Source organism: Clupea harengus, chromosome 18 (assembly GCF_900700415.2).
Source record: "Clupea harengus chromosome 18, Ch_v2.0.2, whole genome shotgun sequence".
In the NCBI taxonomy this organism is placed as follows: domain Eukaryota; kingdom Metazoa; phylum Chordata; class Actinopteri; order Clupeiformes; family Clupeidae; genus Clupea; species Clupea harengus.
Genome location: NC_045169.1, coordinates 4,708,190 through 4,735,363, shown reverse-complemented (window position 1 = coordinate 4,735,363; position 27,174 = coordinate 4,708,190). Strand labels below are relative to the sequence as shown.

Sequence of the window (27,174 nt, the reverse complement as noted above, 5' to 3'; positions counted from 1 at the left end):
ATAAATCTACTTAGAAATGTAATTGGAGGTGTGTAGTAATTGGCAGTTCGCAAGGTCAGCGTATTCACTCACTTGTGAATGCAATGTAATCACCGGAATAAATTATCCTTCACGCAACCTCCATTAATAACCTCATCGCCTTTGACGGAGACTAATAGAGAGTAAAGTATAATGGCCACAAAGCGCGCTACAACCACAGAGAATTTCTTCACTTCTGGTCTCCACTGGAACTCAGATTGCAACCCAGCTGCTGCTGCTGCTGCTGCTGTTGTTCCCTGCCAGACAGTATATTCTGAGAAAATCATCACAGAGCCAGCCTTGTAATGTGTTTCATTAATAATTCACGATTGGGAGGATTGTTTGGAATGTGGCCCGCCTGGTTCGGATCAGAAAGGCTCACAGATGTAGCGAAACATGCCTCAACAGTCACGCTCACAAACTGACGCCTAGGCAAAGTGGGTGCGGGCTTCATAACATGTTTTCAATATGGCACTGAAGTGGAGACTCGTCCTACATGTCAGAGTGATAGTCAGTTTTCATACACATTCCCATGTTGCCTAGTGGGTTGATAAACGCTGAAAGCAAAGGTTATGATTATTAAATCAAGATAACCTCACAACAACAAAAACGTGAGACATGGCAGCCTGTTTTGCCATATGAGTAGAAATTAGCAGTGTGTAAGAGGTCGGCTGTGAGTTATGCTACAACCTTCGCTGGCTTAATAGACTGCATCTAGTGTATGCAAGAATGTCATTAAACTTTTATGGAGCTAGAGCATGCTTTATGGACTTGTCATTGCATAATACATAGCAGCCTTTGCATAACATCCTATGGTTAGAAAACAGTTAACCTGCATTCGTAGCTATAAGTCATGCTGAAGTCATTCCCATGTAGATACCCTTACTAATATGTAATAATTTTGAACATACACTAAGGTCTGATAGACTACAGCAGATAGAGACCTTTTCCACAGTTGATTTGCATATCACAAAATAATTCAAATATATACTTCATGTAATAACTATATAACTATAACTCAACGTTATAAAACTTCATGGTAGATGGTAACCAAGAACAACACAGGCTGCAGGTAGCAAAACACACAGAAGAAAATCAAATGCCAATGCCAGCTTTATTCTGTAGTAACAGGTAGGAAGTCTGAACTTTTTGTTGCTGTGACATGCATGGATGTTGAAGCCTTTAATTGCATGACAAGTCTACTAATGCAGAGAGAATTAGGTGGGAATATTGCAGGTCACTATCGCAGGTCGTTTTGAAACAACACACCTCAAATCAACTCACTATGTTGGTGACTGCTGAAGTTTGGACTCCATTGTTTTGGACTTCTCTCCAGACAACCTTTGCCTCTCCGTCTGGTTCCCTCTCATCTCTGGGTCCGGTCAAACCCTGGGGATCCACAGAGATTTATATCTGCTCCTCTTTCATGAGGTCTAAATTTATACTAGACCCTTCGCCCGTTTTGTGAAGTCTTTTCACTCCAGGAGACTTTCAATTCACTAGCGTGAAATAGAGGATGTGATGTCTCCCTTATACCTTTTATATTTGAAATGATAAGGACAAACAGTTTCCTAATCACTCACTCATATTTTTTTCATATTCCATATTTAGGCAAATGGTGAAACTTACACCTATTCATTGGAAAGCAACACACCGAAAAATACACAAATACACCCACAGCAAAAACAGACAAACAAACAAATAAACCATCTGAGTCAAGTTAGATTTATTTAATTTTTAAGTATGTCATAAAGCAGATGTTATCTTTACAACAAAGACTATACATTTAAGTATGTTTATGATTACTGAACTGGTACACCACAAAGCAGATGTGTACGTGTTATCGGGTACACCGGGCCAAATCCCGGTGGGCCGCAGCATGGGTGGGCCATCAGAAAAATCCATCAAGTCATTACCGGCTCTGTCTGTCTCTTTACCGGCCCTCACTGTCTGCCGTACTTTCGGGTTTGCGCATGTGAACGTTCTGCGTTTGTGTTCCTGCACCGGCCTCATTTGACAATAACACCCATGTTAGTTACTACGCATTAACATTTTACACATGCAAAAGTAGCGCCCAGCTGTAAGATGGTCAACGAAAGCGATGGACAAGCATAAAAGGCCAAAACATAAAGGAGGGGCCGAAATAGGGAAGGACAAAAAAGAAAGCAGGCATTGGATTTTTCTTATCTGACATACTGTTTGGGCACCAGTATCTTCAAGGGGCCTCTGATTACTTGGATGAGTCGGTGGGAGAAACGCTATTTTGGAGGAGCAAACTGAAACGGTAAGTTTAATGTTAAGTATGGGCTATGCTACGATCTCAGTTAAATTGCTGTAACTTGTGGTTATAAACGACCCCACTGATAGGTTAGGCTACTAGTGACTGTTTAGCCTGAGCCATGTTGATGTCGTGTTAAAATATAGGCTTTTAGTTTGTGCCTGCTGAAATATGTCCTGGGATAGACATTGGGTACTTCCATCGCATAAGCCCTGAAGACGTTCAAAATCCCCTATCAACAATAAATAGACTGTATCACTATCAGCAAAGACTATGGTACTAAATATAAGGACTATATCCTTCAAAAGACTGAAATCCTATGAATTTAAAATGAATGAATAAATTATTAAACAAAAATAATCCAACGCACTTAAAATGTCTGCAGGATTGTGAAATTAGCCCATCAAACGTATTCCCTTTTCACTTGAATTCATGTGAATATAAAAAAAACAATAACAACATCATCAACAGGTTTGTTATTATTTCGTAGTCTACATCTACCACGTCTGCTGTAATAATTCTGGAACTTTTTATGTCGATGTTCCGGATGGGCCTACTGTGACCACGGTGAGTCGTGAGGGAAAAGAGATTGGGAGGGAGGAGGGGAGACATGAGAAAAGGACAGCGCAAGTAGTGGAAATAGGAGGAAACAGGACACATGAGAGTTGCGTTTAGAGAGGAGAGAAGAGTGGACAATATGAGACAGATGAGGAGAGGACATGAGATGGAATCAGGAGTTACTATAATTGCATCAATCCCCAACCCCCCATGCCTCCCCCTGCAGCAGATAACCCCCCATGCAGCCCCAACCCCCTCACACACTCACACACCACACACACACATCCATCTGTGGGCTGATCCTTGTGGACAAGTTCAGGGCCAAATTCCTGTCCCTGCACACCTCTGCAGAAACACATCAAATGTGTTTGTGTGCTGTCGACCAAACAGTTTCTACACAATACCATAGATCTGTCTCAGTTGGTCAGTTTGTTGCATTCTAATTCATGACATTGAGTAACATGTTAATTTCGGAAATACAGTGCCCATAACAATACCAAAGATGAGTTTCAAATTAACAAATGATCGGTCTGAAATTTTTGCATTTCACAATTTTCTTGAATGCATTTTGAAAGTCTCTATTGAAATAGGCGTATATTATTGGATTCAAGAGAGAGTTTGAGTAGCCGAGCCAGTTGATCACTGCTCCTAGCCAGTCTGGCATAAAGCAACTCAATTTACAGAATGGCAGAACTAAAGCTACAATGAAAAATGGCAACCAACACAAGATGAAGGTCCCCATAATTATCCCGAGAGTTTTTACTGTTTTGCGCTCTCTCGCCAAAGCCATTTTCCTTTTGGCGTCAATATTTTTCGCATTCCGTCTTTCAGAATCCGGTACCGATTGGTGTGTATTCGGAAGCGGCAGGTGACACTTCGAGTCGCTTTCAATTAACGACTCTGTTTTCTCTCCACTGTTTCTGGCGCCGTTTACGCACAAGCCACCCGGGCTCTCCACGCTTTGCTTCCAGTTATTGTACGTCACTTCGGTAGTTTTTCTGTGGAAGATTACAGGTGACACGGTAAAACACGTCGCTGATATTTTTCCTTTCTCAGATTTCTTGAATGTCTTCCTTATTCTGAACCTGGCTGCTTTAAATATCTTCCCATAAAGAACCAACATGAGGATGAGCGGTATGTAAAACGCGCCGAAAGTTGAATAGATGGTGTATCCCGGGTCTTGGCTGATTGTACATGCGTCAGGGATAGCCCGATCCTCGGGCTTTCTCCATCCCAGCATAGGTGGTATTGAAATGGAAAACCCAATCAGCCACGTCACACTGATCAGGATTGCAGCTCGCCGTGGAGTTCTTTTATTCACGTAGTCTATTGCATCCGTGATAGCCCAGTATCTGTCCAGGGCTATTGCGCACAGATGTAGAATCGATGAGGTGCAGCATAACACATCCAGAGATATGAAAATGTCACAAATGTCCTGCCCGAGAGTCCATTTGTTTAAAACCTGATACAAAGCTGCCATAGGTAGAACCAATACCGACACCATTAAGTCCGTAACGGCCAAAGACCCGATCAGGTAGTTCTGGACATTCTGAAGGGACCTCTCTAAGGCAATTGCTGCGATTACAAACGAATTACCGAATATGGAACATAAAATTAGAAGACCAAGAAGCAACGACGTGACAATTTGATAGCTTAATGCAACTTCAGATAATTCTGTTGTATGATTGTTCCGGTCCAGGACGTCTGGATATGTGCTGTTGTTTGCGCCTTCCATCTCGTTGGCGCAAACAGTGTTGGGGAATGTCAATCCCTCGCCACGGTCTGGGTATCCAGCGAGACGCCAAGACTGTGTGGACGCATGCCGTCAGAGAAACCCGGTAACCAGAAAGCACTGGAACCGCAAGGTACAATCGCAGGTAATGCTATGAAATTATTTATACCAACTGTGGTGCGACGTCTAATGGCGAAGAAGTCGTTAACATACTCCACGTTTTGTTGTACGACCAACCATCCCCTCTCCAGCGAGGTTGCGATCCAGAGGGGTGTGTGCTTGAGTGTGTGTGTGCAAGACAGAGGAAGAGAGACATGGAGAGAGTGCGCCCGCGCGCGTCTATCTGTGCACTTTAAGGTCAGTTCGGACCAAAGATTCGTGACGTGACGAGCTGCAACTACTTGACACCAGCAACTTCTTGCAACAGCACCAACATCTCCATAACAACGTCTTTGTTACACCACTCGTAGCCAGAATATGAACTAGCTAGCTGTTAAGTTGGCCAGCAAAGTTAACCAACTAAGCTGACTAGCCAGCAGTCAGTGGAATTGCGTTTGTTTTTGAGACTTTGCATACGCTTTTTGACTTATGTTGAATAGACACTGGTATTCTTCTAACAAGTTAATAAGTAGTCCTCTGTCTGTTCTCTGTCCAAAACTCTGCCATGATGCCGTGTCTTGACATACTGAGTGAAAACACGTCAAAAGGCCGTGAGGTACAAGCGTTTTAAAACCTTGCCACTGCAATTTGACACAAAGTATCTTTTGCAATTGCATCAGACGACTTGTAACTATTTGTCTCACCGTTTCGTCTTGTTTGTTCGAATGTTTAGTGTGACTTGGCCTATAGAAGTGTTATTTAACAAGCCTGTGTTCCAGGACATTTCCTGACACCGTGGATAATGGGCTTGATCCATAATCGAAATATTTACATTATACGCATACATACATTCGCCCGTGAAAAAAAGGTTTCTGACGTTAAAGAACGTAGAAATAGTGGTTTATCTAATTTTATCTCTAGAATTGTATTATCACTGAAAACACCATTATTTGTTGTTTGCAAAAGTCACAATTAATCTTACAATATATTTCAGTACCACAGACAGCTCTTCTGGGTTGTCTGAAAAGGAAATATGCTGCCACCTGGTGTATATCTGACTCACCTGTAGCCCAAACAGTAACACATTTGGAAACTTCATTTGGATACACCCGCACGACCAAAAGCAGTCCTCATACCGGAGATTCCTCATTTTTTGTGTGCCTGCTTGTTGTATGGGTTTCTTAAAATATTGTTGTTGAAACAGAACACAAACCCGTAAACATGTTTGCCAAATATTGTTCACAATCCATTCGAATTTGATTAATAAACATGCATTCCTCTTAGACACATTGTTAAACACATTTGTGAACGTGAACAAGAACGCCAGCCTATGTAAATTCATTTAATTTCATTTATTACATTTATTTGCCCAAACCATGGCAGACAAACAATAGTTTCCTGAAGTCGTTTAAAATGTGTAGCTAATTTGACTTGTTATCTTTTTATTAGTTCACAGACATTTCAATTCATTCCACTGTCCTATCAAGATGTACTTATTAACTTCAAGTAAACAAACAGCTGTGCCTGAAGATTTGTTTTGGAGTTGTGGTTTTGAAGTTCTATTGTATCTGAAATGAAATTCTTTTTAGAACGTGCATATTTTGGACCAAACATTTAGTTTTGATGACCATAATTAGTCTGTCTAATGCCCAGTAGTTGTATTGATCTATAAGCCCCTTTTGTCTGGTCAGCGTTGTACTGTTGCTCTCATACCCCTGCTGATCAACCAGAAAGCAGAAAGAGCTGACCTTGTTAGTTGGGAAAGGTTGCTCTGGTTATTTCGCCGATTTTTTTCCCCCCACAATGACTGCATTGTTGGCGGTTGTGATTCTATAGGCCCTGGGACAATTGGGAAGCTGAACTGCCACTATTGTGAGGCTCACTATGGGGGCTTTGACTTTGTCAACAGAGTAAAAAAAAATAGCATAGGGGGCCAGGATGTGTCGGCACACCTCAGTGAGTGTATTTGCAATGTGTGTGTGTGTGTGTTGGCCTGTGAATAAAGGTTTGTGTGTGTGTGTCTGTGTGTGTGTGTGTGAGTCTGTGTGTGTGTGTGTGTGTGTGTGTGTGTGTGTGTGTGTGTGTGTGTGTGTGTGTAGGTGTGTGTGTGTGTGTATGCGTGTGCTTTCCGGTGGCTTCAGTTCTGCTCAGGGCTCGGAGCGAGTGACAGCTGCCCATAGGACACACGTTCAGGACGTGTGTGGAAGGTAGGGGGCTTGGGTCGGATACTACAGGGGAGGCCCTGGTGCTGGCTGCTGCTGTCGCTGCTGCCTTTTTTTTCCCCTGTCACTGCTTCCCACTGCCAGTCCTGGGGCAGAGATACGCTTGTATGTGTGACAATGGCATTCTGTGAGGAGGCAGCCAACTCGACTGGCAACCTTGTGCAGGTGGCAGAGGCTCTGGGTCTGGAGAGCAGGGTCCCGTCGATGGAGGCGGCCGAGCTTGGAGACAATGTGGCGCGGCGACTGGCAGGGCCGGCAGCGACCACATCCAGGCCCGCGAGCAGGAAGGCCTCCAGCGCAGACTCTAAAACCGTGGATAACCGAGAGGGGCGAGGTGGTAGGGAGTGCCCCACTCAGGGGAGCCTCCAGGCGGGCGTCCTATCGCCGAGCACTCCTTCCCTGGAAGGTCCGGAGCAGCCGAGGATTCAGGCTGTAAAGAGGCCTCAGCATCAGCAGAGGGGGGCTGCTTCAGACAGAGGCAGTTCATCATCTGCTGGCGTCCTGCAGGCTTCTGCGCTCCCAGGCTCCAGGCGGGCCTCGCCGTCTTCATCACGCCCTGCTGCTGCTCACCATTCCAGGGCTGAGCCCCGGCACAGAGCCCATGGCCCAGCGGAGCACACGGCAGGTCTCTCCCAGGGCGCACCCACCTCGCCTGCCACGAGCCAGCAAGGCCCTTCCGTGACACTCTGGAACCGCGTGGTGTCTCTCAGCAGCTCAGAGCTCGGAGAGGAGGAAGAGGAGGAAGAAGGCGAACGAGAGGAGGAAGAGGGCGAGGAAGAAGAAGAGGAGGAGGAAAGAACCGAGCAGCAGCAGCAGCAGCAGCAGCAGCAACAACAACAGCAGCAGCAGCAACAACAGCAGCAGCAGCAGCTCCATGAACCACAGCAGCAGCCAGGCAGAGTAGCTCTGCCGCAGGGGGCCACGGTGACTCCTCCGGCCGCGTCGTCTCCTTCCTCCACTCCCTCTGCCGGTGTGATGGAGCGACGCCTGAGCAAGAGGGAGAGGAACCGCATCAAGGGCCTGAGGCGCAGGCAGAGGCGCAGGGAGCGCTGGAGGCAGAGCCAGCTGCAGGAGCAGATGCAGGTAACATCATCTACTGTGACTTGCAACCTATAAGAGTCTTTGTGCGAGTGCTGGCTGGCTGATGGTGTTTTGACCCCGCCACCAAAGTCTGAGTAGAGAGAAAGTGTAGAGAAGCCATCTGTCGTTCTTCACAAACTGGTGTGGATCTATGAGGAACTCACACTGATCAAAATCTTATCAGTATATAGATTTTTAGGAGCAATAGTGCCTACATGCACACAGATAAAAAGCACCCAAATACAAATACAAATACAAACACGTACACACACACACACACACTGAGCTCAGATTTGATGCTTTTAAATGGCAGTGTTTTAAACATATTTATTTCTGTATCATGCTACTCTTTCCGGCAATAATCCTTGCTTGAATTACCATAAAATCTAGCTTCAAACTGCTCCAAGAATTCTTGATGGATTAAGACCCATGTTGTATGTTCTAAGATTCAGAATTATTCTGCACTGCAAGAGCGATACGCTTCTTTGATTCAAATAAACTGCAAGAAATATGCTTGATTTCTGAAAATAGGAGAGGTATTTGACTGATATTCTGAGAGACAAGAGTTATGAAATGAGATGATTATATGGAACACCAACTGTTTCTGTCTCCTCTGCTTTGAAACAGCTTGTTGTATTTGGGTGCTGTCTTTGTTTTTCCCAGCATGGCATGGCTAATAGTAGTTTGCAAAGTATGCATGGATTAACTGAATGATCAACAAAATAATGGAGTTTCAGTAGGTCAATTCTGTCAGCAGGGGGCACTGATTGCCCCGCACTGAAGACCATAATGGCACCCAGTGATGTCTGACAGCAGAAAGGGCAAGTGTGGAAGTTTGTCACACTGAGATCTGCAATCTGCAGAGGGGACGCTTAAGAAACTAAAATGTTTCTGGGAATGGTTGTTGGCTCGACCTGTATGCAATTTTGCCTGAAAGTGAAAATCTAAAGAAAAGAATCCAAAAATACTGGAACATTTATTATTTCTTTCAGGAAACGTGCGTAAATATTGACTGGTAGCACTTGCAACAGCAAGTTGGAAATGTGTTATTCTAACGTGGCCTCGGATAAATGTTCTGCCGCTGGCTGTCAACACCTATCCGTGGTCATCCTCATCACATCCCGCGCAGTTCATTTCATCTGTGGAGCGGCTAGGAGATGTGCCACGGCACTGTCCTCGAAACGAGCCATCTGCATCGAATGAATCAGTCGGGGTGATTACTGGCTGTCGAGAGAGCTGTTGTCACACGCCGCCACTCTCGCAGGCCGCTATTGTCCTCTCCGTAGAGTCGGGTTGCCTCCGAGTTGGCAGGTTGATGAGGCTGTGGCAGAGAGCCTCCGAATGTGAGTGTGTGCGCGCGCGAGGAGGGGGACAAACTAATGTTCTGGAAAGCTATAGAACATTTTTAATCAGACTGGGATGTTGCCCTGACTCTGAGGGTAGTTATCAGCTGTTGTACCCGAACACTCATTGACTGCATATTTCATACAAGTGAGGACAGGACCTCCGTATTGGCTACTGTTAACTTTAAGCGTATTCCCAGCAAACAAAATAACGTCCCCTTGACCATCCTCTGATGGTCCTCTCCGAACGTTCCCTAAACGTAAATGTGTATGGTTCCCTTGACAGTCGGGACAGAACGTCCCCCGACTGTCAAGGGAACCATACACATTTACGTTTAGGGAACGTTCGGAGAGGACGTCAAGGGGACATTTTTGAAAGACCGAATGCGAACGTCCAGCAAAGGACCACAGGTAAAGGTTACGGGGACGTTTTGAAGGACGTCCTGTGGACGTGTGCCGAGGGACCAAATCTGAACATTCCCTAAAAGTCCGATTTAAGGCTCATTGCGAACGTCACAGAAGGACCACACGTAGACTTGCTACGAACGTCAACAACGTCCTGGTAACGTCCGCTAGCGAACGTTGTGGTGGGGACCAATTGGGGACGACGCGAATGTCCTGTTAACGTCCTGGGGACGTCCCCTGTTTACTGGGTTGCTTATACGCTACCCGGTCATCAAGTTTTTCATTGTTTCACTATCTTAGCTACTGATTTGTAGTCTTGTTGCTGCTGACATTACACAATGTCATATAGACACGTGAATTGTGATGATGTCGCATTTGGTCATACTGTGCTAACTGACGTCTTATTGAGCTTGTGCGTTAGCAATATTGCAAGGATTATGGTCTAGCCACTTACCATGCTTGGCCTACAGAAGTACAGAAATGTGAATATGCTGTGTGAAAATAATATCCAGTGTATGTACATAGTCAGGTATCTTGATAAAAACCATCAGAATATCCATAGCATCGAGACCTTACACATCATGATGTTTTTAATGCAGAGGGGTCAGCCAGGCTGTTCTCAACTTGCAGCAGGTTTTTGGGAGGCACTTTGCCCGGTTCAGGATGACACACTTTGAGAAGTGAAGTGTTGGTCCCAGGAGATAGTGTGAGGTGTAAGGCAGGTAATTATGTGAGGTGGTTGGCTGCTTTCTGGGGGCTTACGGTGGTCTTCTCGAGGGACCTAAAACCCAGACACACACACCAGGATACTAACACCTAATAGAACTCTGTATTTTGACAGCCAGCCTCACAGTTACTCACACAACGTGTCTCAGGGAAACTGTGGTGTGAGAGTAGTTTTCTCTCCCTAAAAAGACAAAAAAATGTACATATGTATGTTATAAACAATACATTATTGTATGTACCATGTGACCACATAAGAGATTGGGTACACATTTGACAGATATTGCAAGAATTGCAAGAATGAATTACTTCCCAAACCTCCACCTGCACCCTCAGATCTTCAAACAGCTCGCTCCTCTGCGTCCCCAAAACCAAGCTCGGCAGCGCCACGCTTATTGAACAGCCTCCCTGACCACCTAAGGGCAACGCAGACGCTGGACTCCTTTAAAACTGGACTAAAAACATTTTTATTCAGGAAGGCATTTCTGGCCTTGTGATAAATCACTGTCACTAAGTTTTCTATTATGCTTATGTTAACTAGTCTTATTTTATAATTATAGTTAGTTTCTACTATGTTGGCACTCTGAGATTCTTCTGAATGAAGAGTGTGTTACAAATAAAATGAATTATTATTATTATTATTATATTAAGCGCTATTTTACAACATTGCTTTTTCCAGAATGTATTAACCTACCTAGAGACCCAGCTGAGTTACTCTTTTTGATGCCTAATTCACATCTTTAAATGGATCATCCAACTCCCAACTATATTCTGACATGGCTCCACTTATCACAGGAAAGGGGTGACAATGGGAGAAGCTTTGCAAAACAGGATGTGTGGGATTCCCCAGTGCCTCCCTCACCATGGAGGGCTGCTTTGCAACTGTTCCTCAAACAGTGTGAATTACCTGGTGTAATACATCCCTTCCTCTCTCTCTCTCTCTCTCTCTCTTTGTGTGTGTGTGTTTTTAAAAGAGCTCCACGGGCAACCCCTCCAGCAGCAGTGAGGACGAGGACCTACACACCAGGGACCGTGAGGGTTACATCTGCGCTGTGTGTCTGGATGTGTACTTCAGCCCTTACATGTGCCACCCCTGCAACCACATCTTCTGCGAGCCGTGCCTGCGCACCCTGGCCAAAAACAGCCCCACCAACACCCCCTGCCCGCTCTGTAGGACCATCATATCCCATGTCTTTTTCCAGAAGGGTGAGTCACAAAATCATCCATGCGTCAGTAGATACATTTATATATTTAGATTTGATTCATCAGCCATGATAATAATTATAAGATAATGAGATCATTTTCCTCTTTTACTGTTAGAGGTCCCCTTTGAACAAAACACTAATGAATATATACAAAATGTTAGAAAATATGTGCATTTTCTTCACTACAAGTAATTACCATATGTGCTACTGTATTTATCGAATCTGACTAAGTTCAAATGGACAAGTGGTGGCTAATGCATCACTGCTCCGGCCACTCCAGTTAATGTGATGTTACGAGGGTTCCATAAAAAACAGACAGGTCCAGGTCCAGTTGTGATCTTTATATCCGGCCACGGTGCTTGACTTCAATAGGGCAGGAAGACTGTTAGAATACACAATCAGTTGATTATTCAACCCAAGGTGCATGGAGACATAATGTTAAAAGCACAGGACCGTGCCCAATACAGAGAAGAGGGGAAAAGATAAAAAAATAAACTTGTATTTAATGGCCGAAAGATGTTATCAACATACACCTATACTGCATAAGATCCTGGTGAAACACCTGGCAAACAGCCCTACCATGATGTAAAAACTACATAAGCTTATCTTGTTTCAACAAATACAAATCACAGATGCCGAAAGTGCTTCTGAACAATTACATCCACTTTCACTCTCTCCATATGCAGTGATGTTCTTTTCTTGCAGAACTAAATCAAACAGCTCGGACCTTCTTCCCAAAGGAATACTTGTTACGGAAGCAGACATTCCAGAAGGCCACCTGTGCTAAGTGGCCTCTTCCCAGCTGCAGGAAAATCTTCAGGATTTTGGGCGGTAAGCCTACTCACATATTGGACATTATCTGGCAATGCTTTTTTTCAGCCATTTACTCTGCTAAAAAAAAACACAAATACAAAAAATGCACGAGACAGGAAAGTTAAATATAACTAAAGGTGAAATGTTTTGCACAATAGAGTCCACACGCGTTACAGGGTTCACTTGCGTCCTTGCTGCCTGTTTTCGTCCAGCTCTTTGTGTTGCAGCGCTTTCTCAACAGACATTCCTTCTCCCGACCACCAGACCAACCCACGCGCACGAAAAAAACACAAACATACAAAAACAATATGAAATATAGCTGCAAGCAGCAATGGGGTGGCCAAGCAGGGGTCAAATGACCCAGAAGAAACTTTCGTCATCCTCAGAAGAGGGTTCCGAGTACACGCAGCAAGTTTGGCGTGAATCCATCAAAGATTTGCTGAGATACGACACAACTTTCTGTTTGGCGGCGCTATTGGTTTCGAAAATCTAAAATAATTTTGATAGTTTGTGTGAGGATTGCATTGACTATATACAGCTTGACTACAGGTGTACCTGGCTTCCTTTGCAGTCTCGCTAAACAGAGAATCAGAGACATGACAAGCTCGCCGGCTTTGGCTGGATTCGAACCTCTGACGTTGCCAGGACACCCACTTATCCTAGTGAGCTATTCTCAGTGCTGGAAAACACAGAGTTCAGTTACTTGGTAAAAATATAAGCAGTTCTTCACACATCACAAACTTTGAACCATTGGTGGTGCTAGAGGGTTCAAATGGGAGACATGAAACTTGGTGAAATTGATGAGGGGACTGGTCCCAAAGAGTGTGCCAAATTTCACAACTTCTGACCATGCGGTTCTAGGGGCTGCCATAGACTCCCATGGCAGAAGAAGATGTATGATAATAATAATAATAATAATAATAATAATAATACGTAAAAACCCTCTAGGTGGCTTCGCTGCTTGGCCACCAATAATGAAAAAGCCCTTAGGTGAGCATAGGGGCAAAAACACCCAAGCTAACTTGCTAGTGAAGACATAAATGAAATAATCACACAAAGCTAAGCTACCTTTTCAGTTCCAGTTACAAATGCAACAAGAACAGAACAACAGAACAACAAACACACACTCTGCAAAAAACACTTCAGATGGGATGGGACTATGTACTTGGGCCGAAGAAGGGCAAAAAATCTAGCAGAATATATTTCGAATCATTTACGACAGATGACTGAACTGATAAATGGGACTATACTGTCAAACATGGATACACTTTCCCATCAATATGTAATGAGATTTCCCCTTTCCAGGGTTCCAGAGACAGGCTAGTCCAATTGGCAGGCGTCAGTTTCCTCATGGCGGGTACCGTCTTGACGCGCTGGACTTTGAGGACGACTCGCGCGGCTGGCGATTCGACATGGACATGGTGATCATCTACATCTACTCCGTCAACTGGGTCATCGGCTTCATCGTCTTCTGTTTCCTCTGCTACTTCTTCTTCCCATCGTTTTAAAATGGCCGTTGGAGGGATTAGCTATTGAGCTAAGAAATGTAGGAAGCCAGACATTGACAGTGTTTTTTAAAATGCATCAGTTTGCATGCATGCTTGATTCTGAGTCAAATGTCTCTGCGCATGTGTAACACTCATACCTGTTCGATAACAAACAAATCATTTTTTATTGACTTCACAAAAGAAGTACTTGCAGAGGAAACTTTTCCCAAAATACTACTGAGAGACAAGAAACATAATCCATACTCAAATGTTTTCATAAGCAGTTTCCTTCTTGCTGTCATAGTAAAGTTTCTCTCTGAATCTTGTTTGATATTTTTAATTACATGCATTTCTTTCTTTCTGTAAAGGGCTTATTTTGGGGGTTTATTTTGTTATTTATATCTGCTATAATAATGGCATTAATATTTTCCATTTTTATATATTTTTATATAAAACCAAATCTGCTATAAAATGACTTTCAATTGCCTGTTGACCACCACAACGTATTCAGTATTTATTGTCAGTACTTTCATGCATCAGTACCACAATCATACACTCATATTTTACTATAGTTATATCAGTTTTCAGTTGAAGAGCACTTTCATTTTACCCTGGTGACGACACACTCAGTTTTCATTGGGATCACTGGGATTCAATGAGACTGCACCAACATAATCAGAATGTTCCAATTTAATGTACATTCCACACTTTAAATAGTTCACAGGATTACAGCTTTACTAAATACAAATATATGTATTCACCGGTATAGCATTTAGCATATATAACTTTACTAAATATAAATATTCGATCCATCGGTACTGATAAGAAATAATAAGCACTCTCTTACACAGAATCTGTTGCTCACTTTGTCTAAAACATAGCAGTGTCTGCTGTCCTCCCCTAGCAGCATTACTCTAACTGGCTCTCAGTGTACACATGAACTATCCTCCCCTCCACTGCAGGCACCAGAGCCACGGGCACGTCAGCACCTCGCTCAATGGCTGTGGGAAGACAACAGTGGACAGGTGAAGACCAGAGTGAGACGTCTGACGTCTAGGTCAAATGAGCATGGTTACACAGAAATGGTCCCCGGGGTTTTGAAGAGGATTTGTTTATCAGGCCGGTATGAAAAGGATTGACATACCTGTGACTGAGGGGCTACTGGTGCTTCTGATAAGACCCATGCGATGGCCAGATATGCAGGTTTTGAGGCCTTGAACGATGTTCCCAGACTCAAAATGATTGATGACGATTGTGGAGAGGACCTGTGCGGATTCTACGTCATACTTCTGTGGACAGTCAGTAAACATGGAATACCCATCTTTCCCCTGCAAACAAACGCATGCATCTTCAGAATCTCAACCAGTTTGATGTTGGTATAGCTCCTGGCATGGAATTTAAGGAGATGTTCAGTGTTTTATAAGTTCATCTCTGTCTGCCACCCTGATGGCGATATGTGTGCTTCAATGAAATGGGGACGACACACATTTTCTTTCACACCAAATGTTTACAACCCAAATGCACAACTTCCACCTTCTGAAATACCCTCAAATTCTCTCTGTTGTGTGGTTGTAATGTGGTTACATTTTACCAATTATATATATCACACACATATTCCTACACTGATAATCTAAAACCTTACTCCAGACCAGATTTACATTGAAATTTGAGGGATAACTAACCGCTTTAGATTATCAGAAGATAAGAACATTTATTTGTCCAGTTTCTAATGTGTTTCCAATAAATGTCTTTTCCATTTCAAATACACCAAATCACTTGAAACTTGAAACTGTAGACATTTTTCCTTTAGGATCAGTGCAGAAATTGCATATGAATATAAAGATCACTGTACTTGTCCATGCACCTGCACTAACAATGTTTACCAATGAGTACATGGTTTGTGCAGCCTGATTTTGAGTCAGCAGTAGGAGTATCCTTGAATTTGGACATTGAGCAGAGAGACCAGACCTGGCAAACATCTCTGGTACCTTTGTTAGATATTCCTTCATCGCCACTAGATATGTTTTGTCTGGTTCTAGACTGTTGCCTTGTATCCTTATACTTTCAGCAATGACCCTGCATCCAGGCTGTAGACTGGGATCAAAGCCAAACTGTATTCCAGCAACTTGCAGAAACCTGGAATAGTCATAATTATATTTCACAGTTACAATTGGCCATAGTACCAATGGACATGCAAAACAGAAGGTTAACACTGCACTGATACACAAGACTCAGTGAGTAGACACTTGACTGTTGAGAAATGTCACCAAAAGCCTCCTTGGGTTCAAAGTTCAGTTAAATGGCAATGTTGGCGCTTTAAAGGAAGACAAATCTACTCACAGACTGAAGATGTATACCAACCAAACCAATTATAGATCTTTTTCTTATGAACTTCACATTGTGTTAACGTCTACCTTCCATCCAGTGCAGGGTATCTGCTGACTGCATTGTCCAGGCTCTTATAAAGCTGCTGCCCAGTGGCTTCCACCACCATCACCAGATCTCTCATGGGCAGGATCTGTAGCAGGTCACGCATGGTGAGTTCACCTGCAGGGTGCAGGCGATCTGAGCGCAGACTACCTGTCAAGAACATCCAAAGTTCTCTTATTTACGCACAATGTTTAAGACCCTCTTAGAATAGACTACAGAAATCTTCCTGTACTTTCTGTTTTACATATTTTATATTGCTTTACTGGCAGACACTTGAAAACCTGATACAGTCACTTTATGTATTTGAGAATAAAACAGAGTCGTTGGTTATAATGGTGTCATAGTCAGTAAATATTTTTTTACATTTAAATACACGTTACCTTCAAAGACCTTTATAACTCTAAGATCTCATGTCATAGTTCAGTATACAAACAAAAGCTATACGAGTTGATGTATACCTGAATTCAACAATGCCACGTCTGCAAGGGTGGCCTCCAGCATGGCATTGGTGATCAGGTTGCCCAGGCTGCATTCTCTCTGTCGAACTGTTGCACAGCGGCCATCTAAGTCCACTTTAGTGTGGCACAGCACCTCCCCAATCATGTACTGAAACAAAGTGTTGCATTTTTAATGCCATAATCCCCATATGGTTGGTGTTCCCTGAAATATACCAAAACAATAGCAATATCAAAACAAATACACTTTACTTTCAAATACATTTAAATAAAAAAACACTTGTCTATCTCTTTTGTTTGGTCCTGGCAATATTAGCAGCCACAGCTTTGCATGACGTGCAATGTTTCAATTTCAAAAAAGCTTTATACCCAGACCTTTAATACCTAATACATTCTAACATAAATGTACCTGGATGTTATTATTATATTTATCCACAATGGTTTTGATCACTTGATCTTCATCTATGTCCTTTAATATGTCTTTTCTCTCCACACTGTACTCGTAAGTCATGTGAGCCTTCCTCCTGATGTCAATCCTTGACAGATGTCTGAATTCAGATCCACTCTTCACTATCCAGATGCCGTTCACTTCACGAGCCCCATATTCATGATCATGGCCTCCAAGTATGAGGTCTAACGATTTCGCCTCCATGGCCAGCCGAATATCGTGGGACCATCTCATGTGTGTGAGAGCAATGATCAGCTCAGCACCGCTCTCTCTAAGCTCCTTAGAAAGACGGTCGGCTACCACGACATAGTCAATGTAATCAATGTTGGCTTTGTCCACGGTTCCCAGAGTGTCCAACCACTCTTCCTCGACAAGCCCCATGAGGCCCATTCGGAACCCATTCCATTCAATGATGCGACTTTCGATACCGTGACCCAAAGTCTGCAAAGTAAATTTATCATAGACGTTGCTGAGAAACCAGGGGAAGTTCATTTGTGTCCTCAATTCCTCGAGCATATCAACGCCAAAATCAAACTCATGGTTCCCTGAAAATGAAAAGAAGAAAATCATATCATTGTAAACAGCTAGACTTGGTTTGTATTTTTACAATTGGAGATTATCCAGCACTGAGGTCAAGTTGATGTCACATCTGTCAACTCTGTCATAGAACTACAGGGGCCAGGATTCCCAAAAACATTGTAAGCCTAAGTAGTTTGTGGAATCCCTCTTAAGTACTACTTGAAAACGCTCGTAGATTTATCTGTGCTCCAGAGTAGTCGTAGACGTCTAAGAGCTTCTTAACAAGGACTTCTCACTGGGGTCACCTGCAGGATGTACAGGGAAATTACAACTAACAATACATTTGTCATTGTTATTGCAATGGTGCGCCCCCATCCTTCATTATATTTATTTATAGTCATCAGCTTTTAGATTTAAAAAAATTAAGCTATTTTAAGCTTATAGAAATATGATTAAACTATAGATACATAATTGGCAAAGTTATGAAATAAGACATTAGTGAAGTAGCAACTGATTCAATTTGTCTAAGCTTACTTCTTTTAACTATTTTTTAAAGGGGGGCAGGAGTAGGGGCATATTGTAGCCTACATTCACAAGTCGAAAATATTACTTAAACAACGATATAGGCATAGCCTTGTGCTGTGTCAAAATTAGCCATAGGCCTATATTTAGCCTATTTACCTTTTTCCTCACTATCGTCCTTGACATCTCCCTCATCCTCAAATTCCTTCTTCAAGCATACCCAAAAGCACTCTTGCTCGGACAGCGTGACACTCACTGGAGGACACTTGCAAGTGTCAAAGCACAGGGCACTCAAGGCTTAAGGACGTCTTGAGTGGGCCTACGATGTATTTCAGCACTGTTTACATGGACAGCGTCCGTTTAGTACTAGTTAAGGTGGCGTTATGGTTCTACGACTGCGTCACTGCGTGGTCACGATGGACTCGGGAACATTTAGAGTTCTCCTTCGGTTGGTGGGTTGCGCAAAGCAATTAAAAAAAAAAGATGGCGGACCAAACTCCGTAGATGATCGTATTTGTACATAAAAGTTGTTTTATTGGGGGGCACTGTGGCGGGAGCCAAAAAGCCATTTACGGGCTACAATGCCCGCGGGGACACAGGTTCGATTCTGGCCTGCTGTCGTTTCCCGATCCTCTCCACACCTCTTCACTCCTCCTCACTTCCTGTCCAAAATACTTCACTGTCCTATCCAAATAAAGGCTAAAAAGCCCATAAATAAATCTTTAAAAAAAAAGTTTAAGTTACCGAGGAATAGACACTGTGCAATGTAAAAACCCCGTTATTGTAACTGAAAAATACGTCTGAGGGGATTTGCGAGGTGTCTGAGCCAGCTATCTTATGTAAGCATGCTACTGCCCACAAGGTAAACAGCGATGGGTTGGCTTGTGCCGACTGGTCGGATAGTTAAAAAATTTGGGAGACGCACTTTACTTGATGACTATTTAGTTAGAGTAGACCTGAGGTAAATAGCCGTGACCCGACTAGCTAGCCAACTGTCAGTCTCTTGTGATCGGTGCATAAAGTTATCTGAGGTAAAAATTCTCAAAACTGTTCAACCTCCACATCATCAAGTCACTTGTGAGGATCATAACATCAATTTCTCATTGTTTTGCACATTTTAAAAATGCTTTCGCTCTACAAAACATCTAGGTATGAGGAAGTCATGACATGCAAATGGTTTAAACCAGTTATTATGTGTCAACCATATGCTTCATCAGTTTCAGTGACATTGTGTTTTTGGTATTGCACAGATTGGCATTTTTTAAATGTTTTGCTAAATGTATTATTGTGTGTTTCTTTTCTCCCTCAGGTTTACCTAGAGAGAGGCACACCTGGGAACCATAGCAACATCCATGGACCCACACCTGGCAAACTAAGCAGCACAACAACCAAAGAGCCTGAGCAGCCAACACAAAGCAGATCAGGACATGTCCCCCACTTTACTCCGCTCTTCCCCCCTCACCAAGGCTCCCTTGAAGTATCCCTTAGAACAGGCATGCAATTGTTAACACATTTACTACACATTTGTTTACACATTTACTACAAACTTTTTCAATTATAGCCTATAACTTCAGATACGTACCATACACAGCACAATTAATTTCCAGCTCATTGAGAATATCTACCATATGTCTTCCCTTTGTAATTGTGCTTAAAAGTGATGGACTCAAACAGTCACCACTAAAAGCAATAAATGGGTTCAAATGTTGAAATTCCTTTAGTGCTGTTGCAAACCTGGAAAAGAGTGTAAAAGTTGTGGCAATAATTCACCAACATAGCTACTGATTTCCAGTTTTCCCTTAGATAATTAATGAATTAGCCTAATAACAAAATACAGACATTGTTGTCCGTGACCAATACTTCAACTATTAGCTATGCTATCTAGCTAGGATATCTAGCTAATAAGATAATTATCCAACATTTTGTCATGTCTTATTTAGCAAATGTGAGAGTTTAACTTCTACTAACGTAATCCCAATTTTACTTACAAAAACAGACTAAGACTATCAATGGTGGGATAACGTTTAGGCACTGTTTAGTACAAAGTCGTATAAGTCACTAACTTTCATAAAGGTAACTAGAGTGTAAGCTAACTATCTACAATAGCTAGCGATAGCTATCATAGCAAGTGATAACGTTGTCTGTCACATCAATGATAATGGCAATGATTTAATATAACCTTGCAGCTCCACCGACTGGTTCATCTGGTCCTGCTTCTATTTCGTAAACATCGTTAAAATGCAAAATAGTAAATGTAGCTCCTAGGTCCCCAGTAGGACTGCAACATTTGCTATGTGTGATTTGTGTCGTTACATTATCAGCCATTGCTCACGACCTCATCTACTAATTGCAAAACTTTGCAGTTCTGTTACTATGGAGATTCTGTCATTAGACTCGTTCAGTGTTTTTATGTCTGTAAAGGGCTAATGATTTTCAGTTTGTATGTGAAATGTGGAAGTGCATAGCCTGGCCTTTAAGTCTTTGATCAATAGCAAATCCTGTGGAGAAACAATTATTTTGTATTATCAAAGCCGCTGTTTAAATTAGTGGAACATAATCTGGGGATAAAAGGTGCTAATCACAGCGAAGTGACAATTCTATTTCTGAATTCTCTTTATGCACCATCAGGCTTTTAAATAGGCGATGGCATAAATCAACCCGCTGTGTGGGGCAGGTGTCTGTTTATGAGGGTTAGTGGCTGCGCAGTGGCTGCAATAGTGCGCATTAATATAATTAGGCTAATTTATCATTTTGATTAGCCTATTCTTGGTACGGAGATCAGCCTTTCAGCAGCTTTGATGATGCTGTTGCCTTTAAACGTCTTAATATATCTTTGCTCTACGTGTGGACGATACTACATAAGACATTCCACTTAGAAGCGGGTCTCTGCTGAAGTGAAGGTGACTCGCCTCGGAGTCGTGGTGATGCAGAGAGGAGCTGCAAGAGCTTCAGTGGTCCTGCGCGCTACGGGTTACTAAGGAAAACACCCGCTGTAACATCTTAACAGGCTACAACACGGCAACTGTGTAACATAGAAAGAGTAGCTGCAACATACGCGGATACAGGTAAAATTGACAGCGTGTCCCACATCAAAGGGATTAAAGCGTTAGATGCGTATGCATGAGTTCTGCATCGAATGGGCGCAAGAACCGCCCCAGATCAGCCGGGAACATTTTTCAAATAAGCAAGCCTTCGTACACGGAGCGCGAGGATAGCGAAGCCCAATGCGCCGTTGCAGACTGCAGAATGGTAGGTATGCATGCGACATGACAATAGTTTTCCCTGTGGTCCATTGCCTTCCCTGTGTTTATGTGATGACCTACTATAATTGCGTTGAAAGAGGATGCAAACAGATGATAAACAGAGCAATGTGAAAATGTGTTAGGGTAGGCAACGTTTTCAGTCGAGCAATTGCCTAGATGACATTTGTGCTTTCCATGATGTAAATGACTCGCATAGCTAACACCAGCCTGTTGTCCTGGGTTATCATCGCATCTGTATAGGCTAATTGAAATCTGGCCTTACTTAACTGTATGTCTTTGTTTTATAAGTAATTCACAGCGTAAAGCTGTATGATAGCTGCTCACATATCAGTAGTCATCAGTTGATATTCATCAGTAGGGAGATACAGACGTAATTATTTTCCCCCTCTCAAACCGAAATGTATGTGATTTAGGGACCGCCCACGAAGTATGCATGGGACAACAGCAAACCAATTTGGTTTTCAATTTTTGTAGACTACTGATACTTGCAGCTCCTCCTGTTGTTTCCTTCTTTCCAGTAACCTAAACACAATCTTCATTTAGGATGGTTCCTGAATTAGGCTGCACAACATAACGTGCTTTGTTCATACCTTAAATAAAACTTTATTTTATTTGAATTTATTTCATATTTATATGGTATGACAGTTGGTGACAGCAGCTTCTGGTTCTTTGTCTGGCCTGTGGACTCGTTCAGTTTAACTATTAGAAAGATAGTTTAGTGTCCCACTGACCGCTACAGTGGCCACTACACTCCTCAGTTACCTGCTGCAAGGTATTAAAGGTCACAGCCCTGGGCTTGACTTGTAGTGGATTCAATTTCAGTGTAGTATGCCAGCAACAGTACCATTTACACTGAGCAAATGGTGACTGTAGTGATAACATTCTGTGGAAACAGGAACTGGACTTATTCTGTGTTTTTTTCCCCTCCCTTTTTATTGGTTGCTTGTGAACTGAGTATGTTCACTCAACATAGTTCTTCACAATTCTCTTGCTATGTCTGTCTTGCCATTTGCTATGCTTTCTGGCTACCCTGTAAAGGATGATCGCACAACCAGATAATTCCACTCTAATTTTAAGTTTTCTATTTTTGAGTTGAGAAACACACTGATGAATATAGGGCATAAGTGTTAAAATCATCATATCACCAAATACATTAAGGCTGCTTTATCTTGAATATTTATTGGAATTCAAATACTAGCAGCAACCTTGTTAAAACAAGAAATTAAAGGTTGAAAGGTAAACTGTCCAGATCTAAACAGGGATTTGGTGTTCCAAAAAGCGGTTATTGTCCATGTTGCCTGCTGATCAAGAAGTGCAAACAAAAAGTGGCTTTCTTTTATGCGGTGCACTTTCCAACAATTAGTGTTATTCTTTATCACTGTCAGTCTTTTGTCTTTTCCTCTTCAGATCGTCCAGGAGTTCAATACCCTGGTGGCTCTGTATCGCGAGCTGGTCATTTCCATTGGAGAACTGTCAAGGGATTGTCCCTCACTTCGAGCAGAGATGCACAAGACCCGCATTAAGGGCTGTGAGATGGCACAAACCGCACACCAGCGCCTATCAGCCATATCCTGGTAAATAAATAATCAGTCATCCTATTGCCAGTCATTACAGCAATATCTGTTTTGCTGGTTCATCATGGCAATTATGAAAAAAAAACACGTGGAACCCAGTACAATAGCTTCTGATGTATTCTTTGATAATGTATGTTGTAAAGGTAGCATACTGAATGGTTGGGTTGCTTGTGTAAATTGGTAAGACAACAGTTGGTTCAACCTTCCTTGTATTTGTTTTGTCCAGTACATAGATTTCAATAGGTTGCAGACCAATATAGACTGATAAAAGTGAAAGAACAATACTGTAATTGTTTATAATTTTGTCAGTTCCTCTCCCAGTATCATGTTTGCATTGTCAGTGTGAAGAGATTTTGCTTACCAAATGGTAAATACAATCTGAATGAAAACAAGCTTATTTAAAAATGCTTAAAACAACATATCTTATACAGTGATGCTGAAGTGCATACTGTTGACATTTTAGTTGTAATACCAAAGTAGAGTACAAAAACAAGAATTTCTTCTCAAGAGTTTTTTTTAAAGACATTTTTTAAAAGACATTCTAAACACATTGTATACAGTAATGTTCATTGGACACAGTAGTACTTGGATTATGTTTCTCTTGCAGTCTGAAAGGTTGTGGTCTAGATGCACTAAATTTATCAAATGAGGCGCATACAAATGTTATCTCCGTCCATTTAATGGGACTGCATTTATAATTCAACCATCAGCTTTCCGTACCTTCGGTGGAACATATGCAGTAATTGTTGGTACTGCACTTACTGCCAATCCGCAAACATCGTAGAGGCTTATTTTCCAAAGCTGTTCTCCTTCAATTACACATATCCATTATGAAGATCCACCACCAAACATCTTCCTCCTCCTCCCTAAAAGCTCTCCATAATGACTGCTGTCAATGTAGGCTTTTTTTGTTTTGTTTTTTTACGCTGAAGACGTTATTAGGTTCCAGCCTATCTCTCCTCTCATCTAGCAAAGCAAGACTCAGTGTCGCCTCTCCGAAACCGACGTACAAAACGAGGCTCATGAAAACTGATGTTTATGAGATTTATGATAACTGCCATTCTCACAGATGGTGTGGGCAGAAATAATCGCATAGACACTGCACTAATTCAGCTTCAGCTCTTACAAATTAGCCACTGTTTTTGATGCCGTCTTTGAGCTGAAACATCACAATGACAGTTCTTGTATGTTGCCATTGTCAACAGTTACAGACTGCTTTTAGCATCGATCAAAAGCATATATTTGTTTTTCGAAAAGTTTGTAATCTGAATTTATTCCCAACTGTCGAAAAGCCCAAAATAGGCACGCTTCTGTGATGTGCCCAAGAATAATCTTATTACCATTTAAATCATCTGGCAAGGCACATAGTCTGTGAATAACATATCTGCTGCAATTTGCATTTTCTCATCATTTTAGCAAATGGGTGACACTGTGTGGAAATCTTCGCTGTATGCATACTAGATATCGCCATGTAGGAGCAGCACCAGTGAAGGTTAAGTAGTCTAGCTTATCTGAACATCTTTATCATCAAATTTCATCTTAATGACCTTGAAGGGCTTAGAACCCATCAGACAGAAAAACTCATACCGACTTAATCTGATTTCCTGGGAAGAACCGCAACATTTTTTACGGCTTAGCTTCTTGCTATTGACAAGTCAGTGTTGTCAGTGATACAGAAATCCTGAAACTTTTGTAGATTTATTTATCCCTGATTCAAGCCAGGACTGAATACCCACAATATGCTGTCAGTGTGAAGCTCATTTGTATCACTTGAATTAGGAAATGCCAAGTCTGATTAATTTTTTATGCGTCAGAATGTGAATTTTGTCAGTTATTACATTTTTTAGATCAGTGTGCATTAATCATGTTCCGGAAGAGGGGAAAAAAAAACCTATAGGCCCATAAACTATTCACGCACTTTGAATAATTCACCAGGACCTGTGCCGTGTTGCCATACATGAGGGGTGCGGTTCAGCCCATAAATAACCAGACTCTACTGAGAGACACCCTGGAAATGTACAGGGGTTCGGATCAAACCCTGAGTAGTGTCTGCTCAGTAGGAATGTTGTCTAAATGAATGCAGTTGCTGGACTGCTAGATTCCGTGGGCCCTCCACAGGTTCCAAGCTCCGCTGATTTATCTTATTTATCATGGTAGGCTGTCACGTGTTTGTCACATCTCCCTCTAGTTTTTCCTCCACCTCTGTTCCATTTTTTATAGACATTGTGCAAGTGACAATAGAAACACATTTTACAATAATATAATACAACATATTACATTCATGAACTGATTTATGTTTCTAGTGGGCGAAAACAATAGAAGAATTTAAGATGTAAAAAATGCAGAGGGGAGCTGGTTGATGTGAATAAATGAGGATAACAACTGCTGACAAAGAAAGTGGTATTTTAAATCCATCACAGACAGTATCGTAATAGAGATGACCTGAATCTGTACTCCTGTCTTATCCTGCACCTCGACCCCCCCCCCCCCCCCCCTTCCCCCCACATCCCGTCTCCATGCAGCCCTGAGGATGGCGAGATCCAGCCTGAGATCTGCAGGCTCTTCATCCAGCTCCAGTGCTGCCTGGAGATGTACATCACTGAGATGCTCAAGTCGGTCTGTCTGCTGGGATCCTTGCAGATCCACAGGAAAGGTCAGGAGGTTGCCTTTTCAAGGCTAAAAAAAAAAAAAAAAAAACAGTATCAAAATGGCATCGTTGTAAGTGGCAGTCAAACACAAATGGATTTATTTTCAGTGCTGAAATAAATCTGGCAAAGTAGATCTCTTTTAGAGGCAAATGGGGTATGGCTTTGGTGTCTAGTGTCTTGAGTCTGAATTATTTTTCTGAAATGATTTGATCTCACAGCAGATTTGGGTTATCAATGCTTTTGTGTTCCCTGGCAGTATGTTTTATGAACAAAAAAAGTTTTAAATAAAATATTATTGTGATGGGTCATATTTGTATGGGTATGTATTATATTATACACACCCATATGTTCAGCCAATATTGTATAATGTTGTATGAAATATTGTTTATATATGACATACATACATATTATATTACGGTTTTAAGTATTATGAAGGAACACACATCCATTGGAAGAAAACACAAGGATGGAATGCATGCATGATTTTGAAGTTGATTATGCTCAATGATCTTTGCAGGTAAGAATTCCTCTGTTCTTCAGAGGATGGAGAGCAGGGTGGAGGACGCCTCGGACATCCCCATGTTAGAGGACACATCCTCCTCCCCTGTGGAAAGCTCTCAGGCTGCTCTTCTCGTAGTCACTGATATTGACAACTCAGAAAGGTATTGTATTTTGAGTGTTGATGTCTTTGAGAGATACAGCACCAGGAAGATGCTATCTACATGATTATTTGTATCTGCTCTGCAAGTGGTTAGTCATGGGCTGTGGTTTTATTTATTCATGTAGTAATGCACCTTCTTTTGGCTTTAATAGCAGTGCCTTTGCCTCAGTATTAATGGCAGATCATCACTACAGAGACAACCTGTAATATTATTGTTACAGGGACATGAGAGAGATGAAGAACCTTCTAAGCAAACTCAGGGAGACAATGCCTTTACCACTCAAGAACCAAGGTACACTTTTTCAGTCTCTTTCATATTAAGTACTTCAGAAGTGACTCCCGTCTCATGCCTACTTGAGTCTTCTATGTGCTATACAGTTTAGCAGTATTTATACAATTCCATTTGCATGATCAGCAGATACTATTTTAGAGACATGTAATTCGTAGTTTCATAACCAGCCTAATTTCTTTGTATGTCCATTTAAGATCAAAACCCTTTGATGTTGGGTTGTAGAACCATTCTGGAATCCCTTGGGTTAACAAACAAAGAATTCCACAGCCCTTGTGAACCTTTTCCCCCGATCTGTTGTACTTTTTTCTATCTCAAAAAATAAATAGCTGTCTACCTGGTAGGATGAAGTGTCTAATGATGGTGATTGTGCTTGGAGATGTGACTGGACTGCATCCACAC

The 27,174-nt window shown here is 42.1% G+C and overlaps 4 protein-coding genes across 4 annotated transcripts in view; 2 read left to right on the top strand and 2 right to left on the bottom strand.

The window, feature by feature from the left end:
- Positions 1 to 3,151: 3,151 nt before the first annotated feature.
- On the bottom strand, positions 3,152 to 4,965 carry htr1aa (5-hydroxytryptamine (serotonin) receptor 1A a). The gene has a single exon (XM_012820629.2). The coding sequence runs from the start codon at positions 4,587 to 4,589 to the stop codon at positions 3,369 to 3,371; it is 1,221 nt and encodes a 406-aa protein (XP_012676083.1). The 5' UTR covers positions 4,590 to 4,965; the 3' UTR covers positions 3,152 to 3,368.
- A 6,300-nt stretch (positions 4,966 to 11,265) lies between these two features.
- On the top strand, positions 11,266 to 14,199 carry rnf180a (ring finger protein 180a). The gene is made up of 3 exons (XM_012820630.2): positions 11,266 to 11,664; positions 12,369 to 12,494; positions 13,782 to 14,199. The coding sequence occupies exons 1-3, from the start codon at positions 11,541 to 11,543 to the stop codon at positions 13,982 to 13,984; spliced, it is 453 nt and encodes a 150-aa protein (XP_012676084.2). The 5' UTR covers positions 11,266 to 11,540; the 3' UTR covers positions 13,985 to 14,199.
- A 673-nt stretch (positions 14,200 to 14,872) lies between these two features.
- Positions 14,873 to 20,708, bottom strand: LOC105894157 (5'-nucleotidase-like). Its single transcript, XM_012820631.2, has 8 exons — positions 20,517 to 20,708; positions 19,920 to 20,071; positions 17,258 to 17,841; positions 16,852 to 16,999; positions 16,378 to 16,543; positions 15,952 to 16,099; positions 15,108 to 15,291; positions 14,873 to 14,964 (listed from the first exon to the last, which is right to left on the bottom strand). Exons 1-8 carry the CDS (start codon positions 20,660 to 20,662, stop codon positions 14,873 to 14,875), a joined length of 1,620 nt encoding a protein of 539 aa, XP_012676085.2. The 5' UTR covers positions 20,663 to 20,708.
- A 255-nt stretch (positions 20,709 to 20,963) lies between these two features.
- Positions 20,964 to 27,174, top strand: part of rgs7bpa (regulator of G protein signaling 7 binding protein a) — a 9,024-nt gene continuing 2,813 nt past the window's right edge. Inside the window, exons 1-5 of the mRNA XM_012820647.2 lie at positions 20,964 to 21,586; positions 23,008 to 23,174; positions 25,697 to 25,827; positions 26,340 to 26,484; positions 26,705 to 26,775. Of these exons, the coding sequence (XP_012676101.2) occupies positions 21,458 to 21,586; positions 23,008 to 23,174; positions 25,697 to 25,827; positions 26,340 to 26,484; positions 26,705 to 26,775 (643 nt within the window). The 5' untranslated portion in view covers positions 20,964 to 21,457. The remainder of the gene's footprint in view (positions 21,587 to 23,007; positions 23,175 to 25,696; positions 25,828 to 26,339; positions 26,485 to 26,704; positions 26,776 to 27,174) is intronic.